This window comes from Jaculus jaculus, chromosome 4 (assembly GCF_020740685.1).
Source record: "Jaculus jaculus isolate mJacJac1 chromosome 4, mJacJac1.mat.Y.cur, whole genome shotgun sequence".
NCBI lineage: Eukaryota > Metazoa > Chordata > Mammalia > Rodentia > Dipodidae > Jaculus > Jaculus jaculus.
This window is the reverse complement of record NC_059105.1, coordinates 113,255,174-113,280,693: the sequence shown is the minus strand read 5'-3', so window position 1 is coordinate 113,280,693 and position 25,520 is coordinate 113,255,174. Positions and strand designations below refer to the sequence as shown.

Below are 25,520 nucleotides of genomic sequence, written 5' to 3'. Positions count from 1 at the left end.
AATGCTTCAGAAGGGACACAATGGTTCTAGTAAATATGAATGCAGCCTTCCAAAATATTGCATATTTAGGATTAGTATGTTAAAGATATGCTTTATTTCTATGTGTTTGTGTTCAGAAAAAAATGTTACCAAAATTAAATAAAAATTTCCAAGGAACTGAGTTCCCTGCACTGGTCTGTGTGTGGACAGGTATGGCAGTATGGACTGAGTAGGTCAGACCCCTGTTTCCTATCTCCTCCCAGCTCCCTGGTTTGGGTCCCCTGCATGGAAAGTGCGCAGGCAGGTGCTGTGGTGTGGGGTGTGGAGTGAGTAGGTCAGAGCCCTGTTTCCTAGCTCCTTCCAGTTCTCTAGTCCAGTCCCTGGGCTGGACTGTGTGCAGCTGGGCATGGTGCGGAGTGAGTAGGCGATATCCCTATTCCCTGGCTCCTCCCAGTCCCCTGGTCCTGGTAGGTCCCACTGTGCCTTACTTGGGTAGGTCTGGTCACTGAATGAGCTGTGGAATCAGGCTTTTTGCTCTGGTATCCTGACTGGCCACTGGGTACCAACATTCCTGTTCACCTGAGTCAGAGGGTACAAGGGCCAAAGGACAAAAACTTGCTTCCTCCTCAATAAAATACCCCTAAAATGGGTAGACAATAATACAAAAAGGCCAACAAAAGGAAGAAAACTGAGAAATCAGCACCAAGGATGCCTAGTCCTACAATGGAAGCTGCCAGTGAAATCAGAAATTCATTCACAAACTAAAGATACACCAACCAATGAGACCCTATTCAAAAAAAAAAAAAATCATTGAACTGGAAGCAAACTATCAAAAAAACAGTAATCAATGAAATTGAACAGAATCATATCCTAGAGTATTGAGCTTTTGAAAGTACCCTTAACTTGATTGAAGGAAATGTTTGAACCCTCCAAAGAGATATGAAAAATTGAAGGTGAGTCAAGAAGTGGAAGATCTCAAGAACAAGCTGATTAAGCTTAATGAAGACTTGATCAAATGCAAGAGTGAATTTCAGGAAGCATCAAGAAAATCAGAACTCGAATTGAAATCGTACCTCAAAAAAGAGATGGACATGATGCAAAATAACACAACAGAAAGCAAAAATCAAATAGAAATTATAAAAACCTTTCTAGTACCACTCACCAATAGAGTTACTCATGTGGAAGACAGAACCTCTGACCTGGAAGACAGGACAGAAAAATGGATCAGGAGGCCAAAAACTTTGCTAAGCTCAAAAAATCAAGTGAAATGAATATGAGAGAACTGTGGCGCAGCCTAAAATGACTAAATATCCAGATCATGGGCATACGAGGAAGAGTGGAAGTCCAGGCCAGAGGCTTAGAGTGCATATTCAATGAAATTATTGAAGAAAAATTTCCAAATCTTGCAAAAGAGAGGCCCATCCAGATACCAGAAGCTCACATAACACCAGACAGGACCAAAGAAGAAACTCTCCAAGACACATCTTAATTAAAACTCTCAACAAAGAAAACAAAGGGAGAGAATTAAAGCAGCAAGAGAAAAACAACTCACAACATACAATGGCAATTCCATCAGAATTATACCAGATTTCTCAATAGAAACCCTGAAAGCCAGAAGGCCCTAGAATGGAACACTTCAAAATCTAAAATCTATGGCTTGCAATTCAAGCTACTCTACCCAGCAAAAGTATCCCTCATAATAGATGGTGAAAGAGAAACTTTCCATGAAAAAAGTCAACTCTATGATTATATGAACACAAAGTGAAACCTACAGAGAATACTTGAGGGAATACTCCACACAGAACAGCCAAACAACTCAAGAGCCAAGAAGAAGAAGATCACAATAACCAACATAGACCAGATTCAAAATAGTACAAAACACAAGAAAGCACCAAACCTCATAAAAACACCTCACCATGGCAGGGGTTAATTAAAACTAATAACCTTAAATATTATAATGGTCTTAACTCACCCATCACTGTGACTGGTAAAATCACTCAATGTCCAATGAATCTCAAGTAGGAGAGATTTCTTTTCTGTAAAAAGCTGTTGAAAAATCTGTGGAATATCTTTGGTTGTTACAGGGAGTGGATTGGGGGAGGAACCTACTTGTTGTAGTTACCTTTTCTTGTTGGGATAAAGCACTTAACCCAAAACAGCTGATGGGTGAAAAGTATTCATTTTGGCTTAAAGCCTTGAGGGGAAGCTACATGATGACAGGAGAAAATACAGAATAAGCAGAGGCTGGAAATCCCATTTGCCATGGCAGGTGGAGACAGCAGTAGGAGAGTGAGCCAAACTAACACTGGCAAGGTAGGGGCTAATAACCCTTAAAGTCGACCCTAGCAACATGCCACCGCTAGCAAAACCCCACCTCTCAAATTATTATAAGCTGAGAAACTAGCATACAAACCACATGAGTTGATGGAGGATACCTAATTCAAACCATCACAATCCATTCCTGGTGCTCATAGACTTATAACCATCCATGATTTAAAATGTAATACATTCAATCCAAATGTAAATGTACCCATAGTTTTTACCAGTCCTAATACTGTTCAAAATCACTGTATATATTTTATATATTACATATATATTATATATTTATATATTATATGTTTTTGTCTGTAAAACCAAAAATATATAAGGGCAAAGAGTAAATGTTCATACTGCAAAAGATGGCATTGCAAGAAAAGACTCAACCAAAATTCAAGATCTAAAACAAGTAGGCCAAACATCAAATCCTATACCTCCAAGTCTGACATCTATAACCAGTGATGAAGTCTCTGGTATTTAATTTGTCCACTGACAGCTGGGCTGCTCACAGCCTGGGGAACAATTTGTCTTGAGCTGGCAGCACACCTTGGCAGATATCCCATAGTCCTGGAATCTCAATTAAATAATAGGGTCTCCATTGCAACCTATGGTTAATCCATGCTATGGCCCTCATGGCCTCTATTCAGGGACTATGATCCTGCTCAACATCACCTAGGGGCCATCTCCAGAAAATAAACTGCTTTTCTTTTCTTTCTTTCTTTTCTTTTTTTTTTTTTTTTTTTTGAGGTAGGGTCTCACTCTAGCCCAGGCTGACCTGGAATTCACTTTGTAGTCTCAGAGTGGCCTTGAACTCACGGTGATCCTCCTACCTCTGCCTCCAAAGAGCTGGGATTAAAGGCATGTGCCACCATGCCCAGCTATAAACTGCTTTTCAAAATGCAATGTCCTTTTCCTGTATTTGTTATACTCCATAGTACCAGGTAGGCTACTAAATTTGTTAATCCAGGGGGGATTAAATCCAACTTTGTAGAACAAGACACTCCTTGAGCATTCAAGCCCTCCACTTTCAAGAGTCCGCATTCTTTTGCTGACCAAATACAGAACAACTGGCCCATCTTAATGGTGGTGATCTCTTAAGCATATTGCAGCTGAGTGGGTGGGTGCTGCCTCCAGCCTGAGACTTCCTTTTTACTTTTTCTAAATCAGGAAATTCCAGTTTTTTAAAAAAGTTTTATTTATTTATCTGAGAGAGAGACAGAGACAGAGAAGGAGGAAGATAAAGTATGGGCATTCTAAGGCCTCTAGCCACTACAAACAAACTCCAGATGTATGGACCACCTTGTGCATCTGGCTTTTGTGGCACTGGGGAATCAAACCTGGGTCTTTAGTCTTTGCAGGCAAGTACCTAACTGCTAAGCCATCTCACCAGCTCTTAAACTTTCATTTCTATCTGTGACATAACCTTCTGCTCACACCAATCCATTTCTAAGCAATACAACCCAGCACAACTTTTCAGAACATGGGAAGAATGCAGTAAACCTCTCACATAAACTGCTCCTAGCCTAGTTCTGACAAAGGTCTTTCTTTCTCTAATAAGCCAAAGATCACAGTCCATAGTTCTTTCTGTATTTAGGTCTTTCAGTTCTGACCAGAATGGTCCATCAAACTCTGCCTTCAGTACTGAAAGGCATGTTTTAGGAGAAGGTTTCAAATCCTTCTACATTCCTCCCATAAATTAGTTCCAAAAGACCATGCAGTCAGGTTTATAGCAGCAATGACCACACAGTTCTGGTACCAAATTTCTGGTGCAGTTACCTTCACATTGCTGGGGTAAAGCACCCAACTAGAAGGAGCTTATGAGAAGAAAGAGGTCATTTTGGCTTATAGTCTTGAAGGGAAGCTCCATAAATGCAGGGGCAGAGTGGCATGAGCAGAAACTGGACATCACCTCTGCCACAGTAGCAGGAGTGAGCCAACTAAAACTGGCAAGCTAGGAGCTAACAAACCTCAAGGTCACCCCCATAAACACACCTCCCAAATTGTTACCAGCTGGGAACCAAGCATTAAGTTTATGAGAGACACCTAATTCAAACCACCACAGATATTGTATGTACACTGAACAGTTCCAGTAACCCATTTGGCTATGTCACCTGGCCTTTTATGCCTGTCTGGACAGGTAGATAATGAAACATGGTGTAGGTTTTGGTTCTTAATTTCTGAACTATTGACATTTGGGGCTAGTTATTTCTTTTTGGTTGAGGGGCTTTCCCGTGAATTTTAAATATTTGGTAGTTCCCTGCATTCTACCAACTAAGATGTTGGTGCCACCTCTTGCACATGTTATGAAAGTAGTTTGTAGACATTGCTTAAAGCCCCAGGGGAAGGGTCCTCCAATATCTTCTTTGAGACCAAGTTGTGCAGTCTTAGATAAGTTGAAAGACTTAGTGGCAGGAGAAGAGTGAGGTTCCTTGTATTGCTTTATACTTTGTCAAATAAGTATGAATGCTCTACCTCTGAGAAAGAGAGTGAAGTAGAATAATTAAGATTTGTCTAAAGAATGATAAAAATAGTCTAAAACCAAGGGTGGCAGAGGGACCTGGCAGCAAAATGAAGTATTCTCATAATGCTGAAAGTACATAGAGGATTTTGTTTAGGAATTGAACTGAGAAAGCATGAGCCATGCAGTTTGTCTCAATAATGGTGAGATGTCTGGGTGCAGAAAAGAGGAGGTGAAAGCAGGGATTATCAAGGTGGGGTGTGGCCCTGTACTTCAGAAGGGGGGGTAGAGGGTCTTCAGGGTCCTTGTGTGTGATTATAAAGATAGGTCACAGATTCTAATGTGGGTCAAAGAGAGATAGAGAGAGAGAGAGAGAGTCAAGTGGTGCTGACCAGCATAAAGAGTGTAATGAGGCAAAGAATTGGCAGGCTCCGTGTGGTCTAAACATGTGGGGAGTTACTCAAGCAAGAATGATTCAGGAGGACCCACAGAAGCTTCTCGGAACAGAGATTCTGATGTAGTGCCTTTGCTAGCAGGTCTAGGGTGTGGTCTAGGGAGTGGGCTGTGAGAACTTGGCTGGCAAACCTAGGGTGTAGGATGGCCATCTACACAATGCTGGAGGCAAAAATATGACGGTGGCAACAGTAAAACTATGAGCTCACTGTAGCTTCCATGCTCCAATATTCCCTCTGCTTTGTGGGTAATCTCAGACCAGCACTCTTTGCCTTTGCCATTTAGGTCCCAGAGCTTGGAAAATGGAAAGCAGGAGAACCCCTGAGGCTTGCTGACTAGCTAGTCTAGCTAAATTGCTATGCTCCAGATTCGCTGAGAGATACTGTCTGAAAAAAATAAGGTGAGGAATGATTGAGGAAATACACCTGATAACCACCCCTGGCTTCCACACATATGTGTACCCACATACATAGGATAGGAACACAGATACACACACACACACACCACCATACACACATGCATGCAAGACAGGAAGAAAGAAGAAAGAAACAAAAAGAACAAATAAGTGAAGAAAGAGAGGAAAAGAACAAGGTTGTCTGGGCTGTGATGCATCTGAAGATGGCTGTCTTGCAAATAGTACTGGGGTGAGAGAAATGGAGTGTGAGAAAGCTCCAGGGAAGCTGGTTTTGAGAGTAAACACACTTTCAAGATAACCCACTAACCAATTAAACTATTAACCTATTAATTATATGAATAACCTATTCTTAAGGACAAAGCTCTAATCACTCCACAAAGGTCTGCCTCCTAAAATTTCATAATGTGAATTAAATTGCAACACAAGTTTTGGAGGGGAAAGTCATGTTCAAACCTTAGTTCCTTCTCCTCACAATTTTTCTGTCCTCCATGTAGGATTCACTGCATCAAGTTCACAAGCAGTTCACACCCAGAACTTTCTTTATGGCTCCCTGGCCCTCACCATTTCTCAGGTCCAGTGGTGAAGGAAACAGATCAAATCCCACCTTAGATAAACCTTTTCTGGACATTCAACTGGTTGTTCACTGTTGCAGTCAGCTTCATGTTGCTGGCAGAAAACTCCCAAACAAGAGCGGCTCATGGGAGGAAAGGGTTTATTTTGGCTTACAGGCTTGAGGGATAGCTCCATGATGGCAGAAAGTGATGGCATGAGCAAAGGGTGGACATCATCTCCTGGCCAACATCAGATAAAAATCAGCAACAGGACAGTGTGCCAAACACTGGCAAGGGAAAGCTGGCTCTGTCACCCATAATCCCACCCTCAACAGTATACTGCCTCCAGGAGTCTCCAATTCCCAAATTTCCACCAGCTGGGGACCTAACATTCAGAACACATAAATTTATAGGGGACACCTGAATTAAATTACCACATTCATCCATCCATAAGTCAGTATCCTTTAAGAAGTTAGGTGTGAGAAAAACAAATACAAATCTATTCACATTATTCTCCCAGGTCATAGTAGCCCATTTTATCCAGACTGTGACCATATTGGCTCATGTCAAGTACCTCAAAATCTCCTATAGTTTGGATGACAAATATCCTTCTGAAAGACCCATGTATTAAAGTCTTGATCCCCAGGGTGGTGCTACTGTGAAATAGTAAAACTTTTTAGAGATAGGGCCTGATGAGAGGTCCTCAAATTCTTGGGGGTGGGCCTTTGTAGGGGTTGTGGGAACCTGGCCCCTTCCTCATTCTATCTTTCACTTCCTAGCAATGAGATGAGCAATTTTGCTCAGTATACTGTGTGGTCTTATCACAGGTTCAAGAAATAGAGATACTTGATCATGTGCTGGAACTTCCAAACTGTGAACCAAAATGACCTTTTCTCTTTGCAGATTATCTCATGCATTTCATAAGCAAGTGCCTCTAGCCACTGAGCCATCTCCCCAGCCCTATCTTAAGTATATTTTTTCTTTTTTAATTTTTTACTTTATTTTTATTTATGAGAGAGAGAGAGAAAGAATGGGCACACCAGGACCTCCAGCCACTGCAAATGAACTCGAGACGCATGCACCCTCTTGTGCATCTGGCTTACATGGGCCCTGGGGAATTGAACCAAGGTCCTTTAGCTTTTCAGGCAAATGCCTTAACCACTAAACCATCTCTTCAGATCCTATCTTAAGTATTTTATAAGCAAGTGCCTTTAGCCATCTCTACAGCCCTATCTCAGGCATTGTTATAGGGAAAGTTAGATAGACAGTGGACTAACCCAGAAATCTGCAGTGATTTCCTGACTGATCATCCAATGACAGCTATCAAAGAAAGGAATGGTATTTTGAGATGACATCCTTCCCAACCATATTGTCTGCAAGTGGTCATCTCTTCCTCACAGGACACACAGATAATTTTTTTAAAGTTTTGTTATTTTTTGAAATTCTATTTATTTAAGAATCACAGACAGAGAAACAGGAAGAGAGAGAGAGAGAGAGAGAGAGAGAGAGAGAGAGAGAGAGAGAGAGAGAATGGGTGCACCAGGGCCTCTAGCTATTGCAAATGAACTCCAAATGCATGTGCCACTTTGTTATCTGGCTTACATGAGTACTGGGGAATTGAGTCTCGAACCAGGGTCCTTAGGCTTCACAGGTAAGTGCTTAACCACTAAGCCATCTCTCTAGCCCACACAGATTATTTTTTAAGTCTGATCTGGAATCACTATTTAAGTCATTGTATCATCCACAGATCCTTTCAACCTCTGAGTTTTGTAACTCTGAATATTTGTTCAGTTTTAGGCTGATGATCTGATTTCCACACCTCAGTTTAATGTTCTCGATGCATGAATTTTCCAAGTTTCTCAGAATAAAATCTGTACTATTGAGAAGACTTGGGCATACATATTCATTTCATTTCCTTATTTCTCTTTCTTTGTTTCATCTTGTGAGTTAACAGATACTGGCCAGCGACATACGATAGGATAGTACAAGAAGTGGCGAGCTAGAGTCACTTCCCTGGGCAAGATAGGTGTTAACACGTTAGTACATTTTGCACAGAGACATTGCCTCTCCCCCATAACTAATTGCTGCCCCTATGATGCATGACCCATAATCCCCATGGGGTTGACCTGCATCCCCAATGAGGAAGACCTCTTCAGAAAAGGGGCGGGGAGGAAGGAAAGGATGGTACCAACATGCAATGTTTATATACAAAAAATAAAAATTACGATATTTAAAAAAAAGATAGGTGTTAAAATGCCCCACTGTAAGGGGCGAGTCACTAACACAACACCTCTCTGCTTCCATTTATAACTCTTTGTTGTTGAGTGTTCACATTTCTCTCACTTTCATATGCCTAGAATATTTTAAAATTTACCTTCATCAGTTGAATAGCACATATGCTTGAACCACTTTAGCTTCTGTATTTTAAAACATTTAGATTATAAATAGGAACATTGTGACACCCTAAAAATACCAAAGGGAGCCACCATTGCATACATTGTAATAAATGACCATGTTTCTATCTCTGTTTGCAAGTACATTTAAACCGGCATATCCATCTAGGGTAGGTTGAATTAACACTTCCCCAAAGCTGCCCCTAGTGCTGGCCCTTATGTGGCAGATGTGATTATGGTAAGGACGCTGAAAAGGTAAGGTTATCCCAGGTTATACACAGGGAAAATGTATTCAGAAGGATCCTTATAAGGGAAGTAGAAGCTAAAGTGGGAGGTAGGTTCTAGGCTGACAAGAGCAAGGAGTTGTGGTGATGAAATTGTGGGGCTCTGAGCTAAGATGACAGGTGCCTTCTATTTCATGAGAAAAGTGGGGGAATGGATTCTCCACTGGAGCTTTCAGAGAGAAGCAGCCCCATGGACACCTTGCTTTTAAGTAAGACTCATTTGGACTTCTGTGCTCTAGAAAACTAAGAGCATGTCAGTTGTTCAATCCCCAAAGTAGTAACTTACAGCAGCAGGAGAAAATGAATCCATTGTCCCATCTTAAATATTTAAGTATTTTAAAACAATAAGAATTCAACCCCATTATATTCCCAAAGCTTTGTACTAGTTTCTGGGAGCTGAGGAGAGGCAGAAGGATCCAATCCTGGCACTCATGTGGCTTCTCCTCTAGCAAGAGATCCTGGAGATCTTGCTTTACAGTGAATATGTGCTCACTTGCTACATGACAAGTCTGTGTTCTGAGGACCAAGGAAGACTGAATGCTGGGAAATGAGTATGAATTAGATAAAATAGGGGCAGGAAAGACAGAACTAAATGAATCCTACCCCCATCAATTGGACCATAATCCTTATAAAAGAACAGAGACCCTCACCATTTCCACCTCTTGAAATCACATAGAGAAGTTGCCACCTATGAACAAGGAAGTGACTAAATGTGCCTCAATCTTGGACTTCCCAACCTCCATACCTGTGAGCAGTAAATACAACTTGTTCTTAAGCTACTCAGCCCTTGGACTTTGTTATAGAACCCTGAAAGAGGAAGTCACTACCACTGAGATCAGGATAAAGACAAGGGGGAGAGTAACACCAGACAGCCCACATTTGTGCAGAGATGGACCACCTAGGTCTTGAAGGTTATGTTTCAAATTTTATCCTAAATGGGGAAGTCCTAGGAATTTTAAGCACTACAGTAGAATAATGACATAAGCACATAACTCTGTCTTTAGGGTGAAGAATAGACTAGAAAGGCCTTGATGGAGATTCAGAGAGAGAGACCATCCAAGAGCATTTTAAAAAGATGGTGATTGGGCTGGAAAGATGGCTTAATAGCTAAGGTGCTTGCCTGAGAAGCCCAAGGACCTAGGTATGACTCCCCAGAACCCACATAAGTCAGCTGCACAAGGTGGTGCATGCATCTGGAGTTCATTTGCAGTGGCTAGAAGCCCTGGCTTGCCCATTCTCTCCTTCCATCTCTCTCTATACAATGAAAAAAATATAAATAATTCATTTTTTAAAAGATGGTGCCTGACAGTGGGAACTTGGATGCAGGTGGAAAGAAGCAAGGAGCCAAGGTGTTATAGGTGTCCAGGTCTCACTGCTGACTACTGGGAGCCATGAGAAGAAGAGGCCAAGAGAGACTCCTGGAGATTGGCCCTGAGTGGACAAGTGGGTAGAGGCCATGTGCTGAAGAGCCCTATGGAGCATGAGGAGGACACTGAGTTCAAGGTGCCCGTGAGATGCCCAGGAAGCAGCAGGATTTGGAATCTGGGTCTCTGAGATGAAAACTCTCTGCTGGGAATAAAAGTTTGGGAGTCACTGGTACATACAAGAGGCTTTAGGATGTAGACAGATTAAAGCAGGTAGAGACACAGAGCACGAAGATTCCAGCTGGCTCCTCAGAGCTTCCCATTCTCTACCCACCATGTCCAGACCAGTATGTCCACATGGAGTAGTAAGCTTTTCCCAGTGTCTTACAGCTCTTCCCTTTCGCTAAAGGTGGATGTGATCTTTTTCCATCTTTATCCCTGACAGTGCTTAGCCTAGTTCATGACTCAGTAGCTGCTCAGTGAATACGTATTGAAGTGAATGCTTTATTGGTATAAGCTGCCTGCATACTATCTGTAGCCACATGTTTACAATGAGCTTCATGAATTATCTCTATTGTAGTGCAAGCCATGGGATGGAAATTATAATCAAATAACCAAAATCAACTTAAGAACAGTTCTGTGTTTTATAGGATTTGCAGCTTTTAAATCAGTTCTCTCTGAAGTGAAGTTGAGGATTCTTACTGTTTCCTGCATCTAGCTGCATGGAGGGTGCAGGTGACAGAAAAGCTGAGGAGCCAAGTCAGCCAGATTGAACTTCAGCCCCATTAGAATGTGGTGTGTGGGTCCCTCTACAAGTTTCTCACACTTGTGCCTCAGTTTCTTCATTTTTTAAAATGAAGTACTAGCATTAGTACTTGTAACCATGTGAATCATTTATGTCAATCATTAGAACACTGTTGTAATATATATTGTATATTTCACATTATACCCAAAAGCCACACGGGGCTCTGTCAAATTTCACCTCCTTTTCCCATTTCTGCTACCTCCAGTCCTGCATGGAGGAAGCATCTGTTAATGACAATAGCTACCATTTTCTCTAAGTGTGTGCTCAGAAGTAGATATACGTAGATATTTCATTCCTACATCATACTTATGGCCACAATTATTCCAAGGATCAAGAAATTGATAATCAGACAAATTAAGTGAATTACTCAAAATAAGGTGGATATTGATGGTAGGATTTAGTATTCAGATCATGCAACCCCAAATCAGAAGCCCTTTTGTCTACTGCAGTCATTCTCAGATTTAAATGAGAGCTCCTGGCTGTTCCTTGAAGACTCGGGTGCCAAGCCTCCTATCTTTAGACACTGCTGAATCCCAGAAATGAGTGTTCACCTCTGGATCAGGTAACTGCTGGTATTTGTTTACATACCGCAATTTACACTGGGGCCCCACAGATGGTTCCAGAAGCAAGCCTGATGAGACAGGCTGGCCTCTTTGCTGTTCAGGTTATCAGACCTAACAGGGTACACAGGCTGGGGCTGTTGTGCCCCAAGGTTGCTGCTGGGGCCATACTAATGCCTCATCTCCAGATTCAGGCGATGGACTGCCATCACTCTTCCTGCCTACGTGGCAACAGTGTGGATCCTGATTGGGTACTACTCTGAGACACTCCTGAGATGCCTTCCAGCTTCGGCTTTCATTCTGCCAACATTGCTGCTGAGCCCTGGTCATCAGTGCTTCTTGGGTCACCTGTGGATCCCTGACCTCTGTCAGAAATGGAAGAGTTCCCTGTAGAGGCACACCTAGACCCATGGAACCCTCAGGATAGACTTTTTTCCCCCCTCTTTTCTGCACTACAGTGGATCCTGAGTTGTATCCTGGCTTTTTCACCCATCATTTTATTTACAAGGTTCATCTTGTTGCAGCACGTACCAATAATTGATCCTTTTTGGTGGCTAGATGGTGTTCTGTCATTTGCTTTGGCCATGTTTATGTATCCATTTCTATCTAGCCTTTGATTAGCCAATGGGCATTGTTCCATCCAACATATGGACAGAAATCCATAAGGACAAACAATAGACAAATGACTGGCAGTGCTTGAGGATGCTATAATAAACATGATTACTGCTGTTTAGCTAAATAGAAACATTTGTAAACTGGATGAGGAGGTGTTGTCAAAAGATAGAAGAAAAGGTAGTAAAACGAGAGGGGGACTAAAATCATTAGTGAATTCATGAACTATAGAGGAGCCCTGCAGCCCAAGCTTCATGAGGATGAAATAAAACCAGTAACAAGAAGTGGTTAGCTGGTGCTATAAGATACAGCTACAGAAACGAGAAGAAAATGAAAGAGAACCCTGGGCACCACTCATCAAGCTTTCTCTCCAGAGGGTTCCCCAGAAGCAGTTCTAAAAGCTACTGAGATTAATTTAGCTCAGACAAAGGAGGGAAGGAGGAAATATGAATCTGCACAGAGGGCAATTTATTTAGAATACTTATTGATTGCTTACAAGGGCCATGAACGAGAATCAGTGAAGAGAGGGTGAATTCAGCTTCCTTATCTGACTAGTGCCAGGCCCTGTGCTTGGAAAACACACTACCACCTCAAGTGGATGTGGTTCTCCAGCCAGGTTTATTGTGGCTGTCAGGAAGAAAACCACTGCAAGCCAGTCCTTGCAAAGCCTCCACTTGATGAAGTTCATCTTGGGAGTGACTGAATGAACACAGTGCCTCACAAGTGCTCTCTTAGGGGTGTAAGAACTAGATCCCACATTTTGTGTCAGGTCAGGCTGAGGTTCATTTATGATTTCACAGTTTATGTTCTTTGTTTCTTTTGTTTTTCGAGGTAGGGTCTTGCTCTAGCCCAGTCTGACCTGGAATTCACTACGCAGTCTCAGGCTGGCCTGTAACTCACAGTGACTCTCCCACCGAAGGCATGCACCACCACAGCAGCCCTTTTTCTTTTGAGGAAAGAATCTTGCTAGGTAGCCCTGACTGGCCTGCTACTCACTATGTAGCCTAGGCTAGTTTTAAACATTTGGCAATCCTCCCACCTCAGCCTCCCAAATGTTGAGATTACAGAGATGCACCACCATACCTTCCTCCACATTTTCTTCTTATAAGAACAAGTAAAAAGATGGAAGCAGGGGCAAGGATAGGCACAGCACAGTAGCTATGGGTCATTGTGACTTGTAGATTCTACATGTCACATAGAAGAGATTAAATTCAATGCCTGCTAATTTAGTTGTTTGTGCTCAGTGGGTTTATCCTGGCCCTGTATGCCTCCTGCTGATGTGCCTATATTACACAGGGGCTACTTGCATGGTAGAGCATTACGTCTATAGCAGAGCAGAGTGGCCCAAGGGCTTTAGTGTGAGACTATTTAGTATTCATTTGCCTCTGCAATAAGCATTCTAAGCAGCAAGTCCTTTGGAAGGATTGGCTTTCTTAAAGTCTCCCATCCTATGTAGTATATACCTTGGGGCTTCAATCCATTCATAATCTGGGACCTCCTCCCCTGATAGGAGGTTTCTTTGCAAGGCCTAGAATTTAATATCTTCTCTGATGCTAAACCATAGCCAGACATCAATTATAAAGTTCTGAGGAAACCCCTTCTCAATATTAAGGCAAGAATCTCCTCTAACCGGGGTTATGCTGTGGGGAGGGGAGGAGGGTAGACCATGGCAGCAACCTTTTATTAAAAGCCATTTTGGAAGCTGGGCATGGTGGTGCACACCTTTAATCTCAGTACTCAGGAGGCAGAGGTAGGAGGATCACTGTAAGTTCAAAGCCACCCTGAGACTACATAGTGCATTCCAGGTCAGCCTGGGTTAGAGTGAGACCCTACTTCAAAAACAAACAAACAAACTGGTATGGTGGCCCACGCCTTTAATCCCAGTACTCGGGAGGCACAGGTAGGAGGATCACCATGAGTTCAAGGCCACCCTGAAATGACAGAGTGAATTCCAGGTCAGCCTGAACCAGAGTGAGACCCTACCTCGAAAAACCAAAAACCAAACAAACAAAAAAGCCATTTAGGGAAGAGGGAGAATGCACTTTGAGATTCTCTCTTCATGGTTATCAAATCAAACCTACCTAGGAACTGCCTATTTGTCCCAATATCCCTTGATTTTTTTTCTTCATTTCAGGAAGAACAGCTGATAAATCTCTTGGCTTCATTTATATTATGTTCTTCAAAATGAAAATTGACTGAATGTAATGAAGTAGAACCAAGTAACTGAACAGAAGGGCCCTCCGCTGGTCCTGAGGGCTTGCTGCCTGCTCATTAAGAGGATGCACACCTAAAAGCCCTCGAGGTCAAGTCTGAATGCTCTGTAAGCGGAGATGTTGCAACAGAAGATTTTGTTCTTGGATCCTTTCGTTATCAATAATTATCTACTGAACTTTCACACAACTCGGTCTCCAGGCTAGTTGTCCTGCAGATGTGAGTCAACTGAAGAAGGTCATGAAGTAGGGGTGCGAGGTGTACTGGCTGCCAAGAATCTTTTTAAGATGGAATTTTATTCTCAATTTGTCATCTTAAACTGGGCTAGGAAACAGAGTCCCAGCCCTAATTCACCTAATTAATGAAGTGAAGAAACCACAGTAACCAGAAGTAAACAGAATAATTAAAGAAAACAGACTTGAAATAGATGAACCATTATTAATCAAGACATGTTTGTAAACTGGGATGTCTGACAAGCAGAAAAACCTCCTCCCTTACTATTTCCCAGACTATAATTTTTCTATTTTAAAATATTTAATTGTCAATAGTTAAATACATTCAAGGTGTACAATGCAGTGAGTTCGTGTATGCATTGACTTTGTGTATGCATATGTTATCATGATTACCACAATAAATTAGAACATTCCTTACAAGCCATGTTGAGTGTTGGATCACAAATCTATTTATTTTATGACTAAAAGTCTATACCCATTGTCCCATATCTTCCCCTTCCTCTCCCACAGTCCCTGGGGACTACTGTTCTAGTCTCTTCTTTTATGAGCTCAATTTCTTTAGATTTCACATAGATGTGAGATCATACAGCATTTTTCTTTGGGTCAGACCCTCATTTTGATTTCATTTTATAATGGGAATGAGCCATTCTGGGGGCTAAATTATAGTTCTTCACAGGCCTTTCCTGGTGTAGCAGTCTCATTGCTGGAACAAAACACCAGAAGAAGAATATGGAAGGAAAAGTTTTATTTCTGGCTCACAACCTTAAGGGGAAGTTTCACCACGGTGGGAAAGCATGGCAAGAGCAGCCAGCTAGGCATTATCTCACCATACAGCAGCAGGAAGGAAGAGAGAAAGTAGGTAGGCGGGGTGGGGCTATAAAATCCCAAGGCCTGAGCCCAGTGATGCACCTTCTTCAGCAAGCCCCACCTCCCAAAGGTTCCAGCAACTGGGGATGAAGTATGAGGCATAATCACAAACACATGATGCTGTGGAACATGTTACATTCAAACCACCACACCTGGAAACACTGGAAATGCATGTAAGATCCATGTAATGTCCTCATCTTCCTGAAGCCTCAAAACTACCCTGAACTTCCTTCAAGCTATGTGCCATCATACCTAAGAGTTTGTTCCTTATGCTGGGGAAGGGATAAGACTGTCCATCAGGGCCATTAGTAAATCCTTATCTGTGTTTTCCAAGCAGGTAAAAGTCACTCTTCTCTTAATTTGATGCAGTTTCCACCTTAGAATATACAATCTTTATGAAATGTATAGATAGATATAGATATATATAGTTGTCCCTCAGTATCACTGAGAGATTGGTCCAGGATGCCCCTCAAATGTTAAAATATGCAGATGTCTCAGTCCCTTGTATAATATAAAAGTATTTTAACAGTATTTGCATCGAGCCCACACATGTCCTCCCATATACTTCAGATGATCTGAAGATTACTGACAATACCTACCTTTTGTAAATGCTAAGAGTGGCTTTTGGCTGGAGAGATTGCTAAGTGGTTAAAGCACTTGCCTGCAAAACCCAATGACCTAGGTTACATTCCTCAGTACCCACATAAAGTCACATGCACAAAGTGGCACATACATCTGGAATTTGTTTGCAGCAGCTGGTGGCCCTGGTGTGCCCATTCTCTCTCTCTCTTTGCAAATAAATAAATAAAATATTTAAAAAGAGTGGATTTACTGCATTGTTATACTGTATTGTTCAGGGAATAAGAACAAAAAAATTTGTACGTGTTCAGTACAGATACATTTTCCTGAGTCTTTCTGATCTATAGTTGATTGAATCTGTGGAAGTGAAACCTGCAGATAGAGAGGTCCCACTGTATGCAGACACAGCTATTTAAATGGATATTCCCAACCATCTGTTACTACCACATGGTTTAATCAACCATGGAGCCAAAGGGCCCTCAACATCCTTCCTGTGCCGAGGCAAACACTGAGTTCTATCCCAGCAAATTTTCTTGACTACACTGTCACACAGGAACTACAGACCTACTTTTCAATAACAAATGTCACTTTCAAAGGACCGGGTGATGGTCACCCAAATCAATATACTCTGGAGTTAGGACAATTTCATCCATCTAAATCTAGTAATTTTGCTGTGGCATTTTGGGAAAATTGCTAGGATTTGCAGTTGCAAGCAATGAGAAGCTTTGCTAAAATCCCTAACTAAATGAGGTATAGTATCTTAGGTTGATTTTATTTATCTAATATCCTAGATTCATTCAAAATCTAATTAAGGGACTGGAGAGATGGCTCAGCAGTTAAGGCGCTTGCCTGCAAAGTCACACTCACATAAAGCCAGATGCACAAAGTGGTACAACATCTGGAGTTTGTTTGCACTGGTTGAAGGCCCTGGCCTGCCCATTTTCTATCTGCCTCTCTTCTCTCTCTCTGCTTGCAAATAAACACATATAAAATAGCTTAAAAGACAACTCATTAATGTCCCCATGAGTCTGTCACATAGAAAGATGCATTTGTTCTGGTGCCCATCCTCAAGATAGTAGCCTGTCCCTGCTTCAGCCAAGAAAATTACATGCATGTGTCTTCTCTTTATTATTAAATTTCCCAACATTCTGGCTACTGGAGACTCTGGACACTCAATATCTTTCACCCATTTCAGTTTGGATCTAATTGTGTCTTTAATATCCAGGACAGCTAGTGGAGAGAGGTACTTTTTTTTTCATTGTTGTTGTTTTGAGGTAGGGTCTACCTCTAGCCCAGGCTGACCTGGAATTCACTAAATAGTATAAGGCTGGCCTTGAACTCATGGTGATTCTCCTACCTCTGCCTCCTGAGTGCTGGGATTAAAGGCATACACAACCACACCTGGCCCTGAGGTACAGTTTTTGAGTGACATGATGTAACAACTTACATACGGGGCTACTGGAGTGGAAAGCAGTTCTTAGCTACATGCCAAAGTACTTAAGTCAGCTTTTATCACAACAAGTCTTCAGGTCAGACTTTTAATTCAATAAAACTGTATATAAATAAAATATTAAGCCAATTGGCAAAGCAGAAGACACTGCTCTGAAAGAGCAGATGTTTGGCCATCCAGGTTGAAAGAGGTCCTTTGAAGGTTTCTGTTAACTTTCCTCATGAAGAACACATGAGGATCTATCCACACATATTCACAAAGGACCTGCTGTTGTCTGGATATGGTTGGAATAGGTCCCCAAAGGTCCACATGCTTGCTCCCATTGTGGCAGTGTTGAGGTGGTAGGACCTTTAAGTGACGGGACCTGATGCGTGAATTAGGTCATGGAGCTAGCACCCTTGGAAGGGCTCAGTACTGTTGTCTCACTGGGTTACTTCTCATGGGAATGGGTTGTGATGAAAACAGCAAGCCTGGTCCTAGGATCCCCCTTGGTTCTTGTCTTACTATGTGATCACTCCAGTGGTAATTTGGATATAGCCGCATGTGTTTGTGATTAAGCTTCATACTCGGTCCCCAGCTGATTGGTGGCAATTTGGGAGGTGGAGCCTTGCTGAAAGATGTGTGTGTTGCTGGACACAGGGTTTGGGGTGATAGAGCCCAGTTCTTCTTGGCTAGAGCTCAACTCACCCTTGCTGCTTCCTGCTAGCTGCTGTGGCAAGATGTGCTGCCCAGCCTCTGCTCTGCTCTGCTTTCCTGCCAAAATTAAACTTCCCCTCCAGACTGTCCAACCCTTTCCTCTCATAAGCTGCTTTTGGTTGGCTGTTTTGTCCCAGCAATGAGAAGGAACTGTTTCAATGTAGCCAGAAGACCCTCATAGAGGTGGACAGCTTGGGGTACTATGTTCATGAATCTTTAGAACTGTGAACAAAACAATTTTTTCCTTTATAACCCAGCCTTAAATATTTTGTAAAAGCAACAGAAAATGAACTGACTTATCAGTTTGTCCATCTCTTTATTAAACACATGTTAACTGTGCAGCTGTCTTGTATATCAAATGGAAGTTTGAAAGTGCAGAGGGACATTCACCTTGCCTTGGGGGTGTCTCAGACCTGCATCCCTCCTGTAGTTAGGCCTGAATTGTGATCATTCCTGTTTGTAGATGACTTCCTTTCCTGGTTTGTGTCCTGCTGGTAGAAAAGGAGCTCACTAGACTGTGCCAGTGCCAAGCCTGTGTGAATTAGGGTCACCATGATGATCACAGAAGCAGGCTTACAGCTGAAGAGCCCCACACCTGGGGATGCCCGTGGAGCTAGACAAGATAAAGCGAGTCCTCTGCTTCTTTATAACAACTTGATTCACAGTTCAGTTTTAAGGCCTTCTCTAGGCCTGTGGGGCCCTGAGATGCATCGGGCTGGAAGGCCTAGAAGTTTGTCTTGCACTTAAGATAAAACAGAAAATCTATAACCTCCCCATTGCACAAAGCCACAGAGAACTCCAAGTACAGTGTGCACCAATGAGACAGTAACAGTGATACTGTAAGTTTCTAATTTCTAAGACACAACTTCATGGTAGGGAGGCAATTGCCACTTTTGGTGATTTTTTTTTTTTTTAAGTATGAGCTGCTTCATAAAGGTGAAAGGGTCAGCTGGCCTTCACTTTCATCATCATCATGAGAAATGGGCTTTTTCTGAATGCCCTCCCTTAAGACATGCTTTAAGGTACTTGACAATGAATGCTGCTCTCCCTGATAATCTCTTCCAGCCCTAGAATCAGGCAGGAGGATGCTGCTGGTCCTTTAAGACTCTGCCCAGCTGCTCCTCTGAATTAGACCCTCACTGTGGATGCTTCTGCCAGATCTCACGATGCTCCGTGGCCCCCGTAGTTCCATGCGTGTCTTCTCTGAGCTCCCTTTGTCTTTTCTCACTGACAACATGGCTTTGATTTGTTAAGCCCTTGTGTTCAACAATGCTAACAGTCTATGTTTTAGGTAAAATCTAAAATGCAATGCTGAGCCTGTAATGCGAACCTCACAACTGGGCTAAAGCCATTCTCAGGGAGGTGCAGACCCTGGGGTGACAGCACAACTCCATTGCTTGGGAACATTTGCTTTGAGGTGCAATGCTTACTAAGGCCAAACTCAATTTTGTGCAAATTTATACCCTGTTTCACCACTTCAAAAGCTCAAATGGTGCAAAGGGCTAGAAGTTCTGGGAACCGCCATTTTACAAGAACATTCTAAATACATAAGCACTAACAGGTACGGTTCATCCACCACAAGCCAGAAGTAGGGATGTGCCTTTGGCTCTGGGATGGTCGCCCATGCCCAAGAGCTGCCTCATTCTTTACCCAGTGTGTTATAGAGATCTTTTCACCTCTTTTTTCTTTCTTTCTTTCTTTTTTCCCCAAGGTAGTGTCTCTCTCTAGTCTCAGGGTGGCCTTGAACTCACAGCCATCATCCTACCTCTGTCCCTGTATTGCTGGAATTACAGACCCAACCTTCTTTTCACTTTTTGAGCGTGGCCTTCCCTGCAGAAGGTACACATGTGCAGCCTTGGGCTGTGTGGGCAGGGATGTGCAGCTGTCTCGGGGCTCCTGGTAAGCTGGCGTTCCCACTGCTCTAGCTTTCAGCTCCCGGGCCTGCAGTCAGAGTGCTGCTGCTGCTCTGCTTCAAGACCTGTCTTCTGGAGCAGATGTGCTCTGGGTTCTGGGATTGACATACTCCAGCTGACTGCTTTTAGGACACTTAAAGCAGGAAACCTTGTGTACCAGTTACTTTCTTACTCCTGGGACAAACCGCTCCACCAGAAGTATTTTATGTACGGCAAGGGTTTATTTCAGTCCACAGTCTTTAGAGGAAGTTTCCACTGTGGCTGGGAAAGCATGGAAGAACAGAAAGCCAGAGTCACAGGTTCACATCAGCAGGGAAGCATGCAGCGTGCACAAGCAGGGCTGGGCTGTAACACTACAACACCCTCCCTGAGTGACACTGTTTTTCCAGTAATACTTTGCTTTCTAAAGGTAACACATCCTTTCAAAACAGCACTACTAATTGGGGATTAAATGCTCAAATATAAGTCTAGAGGGGTCATTTCACATTCAAACCACCATATCTTGTAAGTTTAAGAAAATTCTCCTGGGAATAAACCTCTGGTAACCTCAAGCTTGCTGATCAACAACAGGAAGACTATTCCATGACAAAAGAACCATTTCTTTCCCTGGCTTTTTACCACAGCCTGGTGGGGAACTGAAGTCCTGCCATTTGAGACTCTCAGGGCCAACACAAACAACTGGGGTGGGGTGACAAAGTCTCACCCAGGCACTTTATACACTCGGGCAGCCCTGAATAACTTCCACATGGATAAATACAATGTTTTGTTATTGTTTATCATGCTGTGCATAAAGATAATAGAACTTCAGAAGTGGAATGAAGCCTACTGATTTTCTAAATCATCATTTTACAGAAATGACTGAGGCTTTGGGATTAAAGTGCCCCTTTTCCAGGAATGCTGGGGAAGTTGCAAATCCTCAGGGTTGGAGAGGGGGGTCTCTCATATGAAGCCCTCATATGGGCCCAGTACAGATATCTTCCTGGCAGGAAGTAATTTCAGGCTTTGAAGTTTGAGTTCACATGATGGTGTTTGTTCTATTTTTGTTTAAATGCTGTTAGAAGACCTTTCTTTTATATAGTTTTTGACAAACTATATTAAAGGATGCTGGCTTTGTATTACACACATCTCTTGGGAACAAGGGGTTAGAAACGAATTAGAAAAATAATAAGCTCTAATCTGCACATGCCAAGGAGACAAATTACTGGCTCCTTCCTTCAATCACCAACCCCTCCTGCTCCTTCTAATACCATACCTGCCATTTTCCCACCCACCCCATTATCACACAAGACACTTTCCTCCACTTCCAACACTCACAATAACCTCATGAAATAGAAGTTATCATAAACACCCCCAGCTTGTGATGGTCTAATTTATGAATTTTAGTTTGCATAGTAGTTTGAAAGTGGTAGGTGTTCAGTAAAAACTGTGCTTTGAATTTTGATCTGTCCCTAGGTTGTTGATATAGAACAGCCATTCTGTTTGTCCATTTGAGGAGTGTTCAGTACACTACATGTGCTTGTCAATGCCTTAGTCTAAAAGAGGGTTTGTGTTAGGTGACTGTCCACTTGAAGGCTAATGTGAATGTTCTGAGAACATTTAAGGCAGGCCAGGCTAAGCTGTGGTGTTTGGTAGGTTAGGTGTATTACAAGCAATTGTACTTATTATAGTATTTTCAACTTATAATGCTCTCACTGAACATGTGAACAACCCCTCCCCCCACCACCCAGGGTAAGTCATCTATCTTTCCATTTCAAAAATAAAGAAACAGAAGTTCAAAGGCTCAGTAACTTGCTCAAAATCACAGTGCTTGGCCTACAGTACAATTGTAATCAATCTGATTCCAAGGATTAAAACATCATTTCCATCTCAAGGAACAGCTATGTGATCCACCTCCAACTCTCCACCCAACCCTGTGTCTATAAAGACAAACCCTTGTCTACCTGCAAAAGTCTCCTTCCGATTCCGGCAACATCAGCGAGGCCATGGGGTTCTTCACCAGGTCGGCTACCACAGGGTCCTTGGCTGTCATATAGAAGAAAGGAGTACCTGTGCTGTTGTGGAAGGGGCCATCGCTGAAAGCCAGGCAGCTCCCAAAGGGCAGTCCTTGTATCTGACAAAAATCAAAACGGGCTCTTTTCAGTGGCAGAGCTGTGGTAGGTGCAAGCTGAGAGCTTAGCTTGTGTTTCTGGCCAGGAATAACAACAGGGGTGGGAAGGCTGGACACCACAGTGGTTTTGACAGGGAGCAAGTTATGGCCAGGTGGTTGCAGTCTATCTAATTCACCCAGTGATGGCTCCAGAATTTCCCTGTGAGAGATGCTCAGCAATGCTCTCTTTGGAAGTTGAAGGATTATTCCTGAAACTATCTGTGACAGCAAATATCCCATTGACTGGTTGTAATGATACTTGGAAAGATGGCAATGAAACATGGGGGAAGGGGGATGTAGAGCTAAGATTTTTTTGTTTGTTTGTTTTTGTTTTCACAAGCTGCCCCTTAAATACCTGTTGCTTTTATCATTCCCTCTAGATTTTTATTTATTTGGTTTTTCAAGGTAGGTCTCACTCTAGCCCAGGTTGACCTGAAACTCACTATGTAGTCTCTGACTGGCCTTGAACTCACAGCAATCCTCTTACCTCTACCACCCAAGTGCTGGGATTCAAGGCATGCACCACCATGCCAGGCTCCCCATAATTAATTGAGGCTTTAGGATAGAATTTAATTCTTAATATGTTGCTTGGACTTTGGATGTCAAGAATATTCTCTGATTATTTCTTTAAAACAATTGTGTGTTCTGTGTGTGTATGTGTACTGCATACACTTTACTGGAGATGTGCAGATGCAAGCCCATGCATAGGCCACAGGAGAACAGTGGGCATTTTCCTTCATTACTCCTCCACCTTGTTTTCTTTTATTGATTCGCAAGGGGGGGGGGGTTAACGAATATGAGCATACCAGGGCCTGTATCTGCTGCAAAAGAACTTCAGATGCACGTGCCTCTTTCTATATCTGGTTTTACATGGGTACTGGGGAATTGAAGCTGGGTCATTAGGCTTTGCAAGCAAGCACCTTAACCACTTTGAGCCATCTCTTTAGCCCATTCACCTTGTTTTCTTGAGACCAAGTCTCACACTGAACCTGGTGCCTCTGTCTTTTTGGTTAGGCTGACTCCTGTGCCTGGGTGCTGGGTCACAGGTAGGCATGGCATGCCCAGTTTTGTAGAAGTGCTGGAGATTGAACTCAGGTGGTCAAGCTTGAGCAGCAAGGGCTCTTACCCACTATGCCATCTCCCCAGCCCCTGGTCCTGGACTTTTTATTGCTTGAAATGATTTACTTTAAATCAAAGTTACCTTCATATTTAACTCTGTACTTCATTAAGGAGTGTCTTAGGAGCAGAACATACGAATGGGAAACTATTTGAATGTGCATTGGCCAGTCTTCAGCTAGCAGAACCAGGCACTGGGGCAAGAACCTTACCCCTGCACAATGTCCTACACACCCTAAGGATTCATATTTTATTTGCTTGTTTATTTCTTTATTTATTTGCAAGTGGAGAGAAAGGAATGAGGAGAGAATGGCCCACTATTGCCTCTTGCCATTGCAAACAAACTCTAGATACATGCACCACTTGATGCATCTGGTTTCATGTGGATACTGGAGAATTGAACCCTGGCCAGTAGACTTGGCAAGCAAGTGCCTATAATCACTGAGCAACCTCCCCAGCCCACTGTTGGATTCTTTCATGCATGGAGTAAAGTAGGAGCTCAGGGCTGAAGAGATGGCTCAGAGGTTTAGGTGCTTGCTTGCAATGCCTAACAGCCAGGGTTTGATTCCTCAGTACCCACATAAAACCAGATGCACCAAGTGGCCTGTGCGTCTGGTGTTCTTTTGGTGAGGCCATAGGCCCTGATACGTGTGCACGCTCTCTTTCTCTCCTTGCAAATAAATAAAAATATTTTTAAAATAAAATTTAAAATACAACAGGAGGTCACAATGCAGCTCTTACATCTGTCTGAACAGGGCTAGAAGCTTCCTGAGGGAGGACACTTAACTTATATCCTCATTACTTGTTCATGCCATTCTCAGTGGACGGTGTCCAACCCGTGAGCAAAGCACTTGTGGGTTGAAGAGTAGAGCCTACAGTCCAAAAAGCCGGCACCCTCTAGCAGTTACACTGCATAGTAAGTCTCCTTTCCCCCAAAATTCTCGAGTTCTATTTTTTTAGTATAAATTTCCATCAGTGTGAGGGTGGTGTCTTCCCCCACGCCCACTTGTCGTGTCGAGAGGACCTGGGAGCTGCTGTACGCTGTTCGGAGCTGGCAGACGTGCCTAGTCTGTGATCCCAAAGGCGCCTCTGGCTCCTTCTGTCCAGGTCTCGGCAGTCGCTGATTATTTGAACATCTCTGGCCATCTCAAGACAGAGATTCGGTTCCCAACCTTCAGGCAGGCAAGACGCCTGTTTTGTTTTGTTTGTTTTTTTTCAGTGCCTCCTCCCCCCCCCCCGCGCCCCCTTTCTGCCCCATGCAATTTTGCCAATTTAACCAAGTCAAGCACAGTTCTGGTTCCGTTATCCACAAGGCATCAGTGAAGCCTGGATCTGAGTGCGTGAGCAGATAGCACCTCCCTGCCCCAGGCCCCCGGGGGCAAGCCCGGCACCCCGCGTGCAGCCGGGCGGCTTACCTGGTCGCGGGCGGACACGGTGGCCAGGCAGCCCCAGGCGCCGGCGTGGGCCAGCGAGCGGGCGGCGCGGGCGCGCAGCCCGGGTTCGGGGCCCGAGCGGGCCGCGGGGCCGCTCTCGCGCCGGTAGGAGAACATGCCTCGCGGCGCGGGCGGCGGCCGGGCCCGGGCAGCCCCGGCCCGCGGGCGCAGGTGCGCGTCGTCCTTGTGCGCCGAGGCGGGGAAGCTCTGCTGCCAGATGCTGCCCGAGTCCGCCAGCAGCGCGGGCAGCGCCTCCTCCGTGGACGCGCTGTCCAGCTCCTCGTCCACCTCGTTGGTGACCGCCCAGGACACGGAGCTCACGAGCACGTAGCCGGAGGCCTGGGACAGCAGGACACTGCAGCACAGCAGCCCCGCGAGAAGGGTCCGGGGCAGCGACATCTTGCAGGCGGCGCGTCCCGCCGCGGGACCCGAGCCCTCGCCGCGGCCGCCCAGCGCTGCAGCGCCCCCCTGCGGCGGAGCGTGGGACTGGAGCCCCCTTCTCGCCGCCGCAGGATTCCGACCCGGGTGGGGTGTCGCGGACACGCCCCCAGGATGTCCCTCCCACCCTAGGCCACCGAGAGAAGGCAAGGCTCCCGGGGAAGAGCAGGTGGCACACTGCGCACTGCAGCTGCGGGGTGCAGAGTCCTCGCGGAGGGACACGCCTGGGGTGTTCGGCAGGCTGGCCC

The 25,520-nt window shown here is 43.9% G+C and overlaps 1 protein-coding gene across 1 annotated transcript in view; it reads right to left on the bottom strand.

Annotated features, from left to right (window-relative positions):
- The window catches only part of Creg2 (cellular repressor of E1A stimulated genes 2), a 47,065-nt gene extending 21,809 nt beyond the window's left edge, over positions 1-25,256 (bottom strand). The window contains exons 1-2 of the mRNA XM_045148267.1: positions 24,817-25,256; positions 22,080-22,249 (exon numbers count right to left, since the gene is read on the bottom strand). Of these exons, the coding sequence (XP_045004202.1) occupies positions 22,080-22,249; positions 24,817-25,233 (587 nt within the window). The 5' untranslated portion in view covers positions 25,234-25,256. The remainder of the gene's footprint in view (positions 1-22,079; positions 22,250-24,816) is intronic.
- Positions 25,257-25,520: the final 264 nt, after the last annotated feature.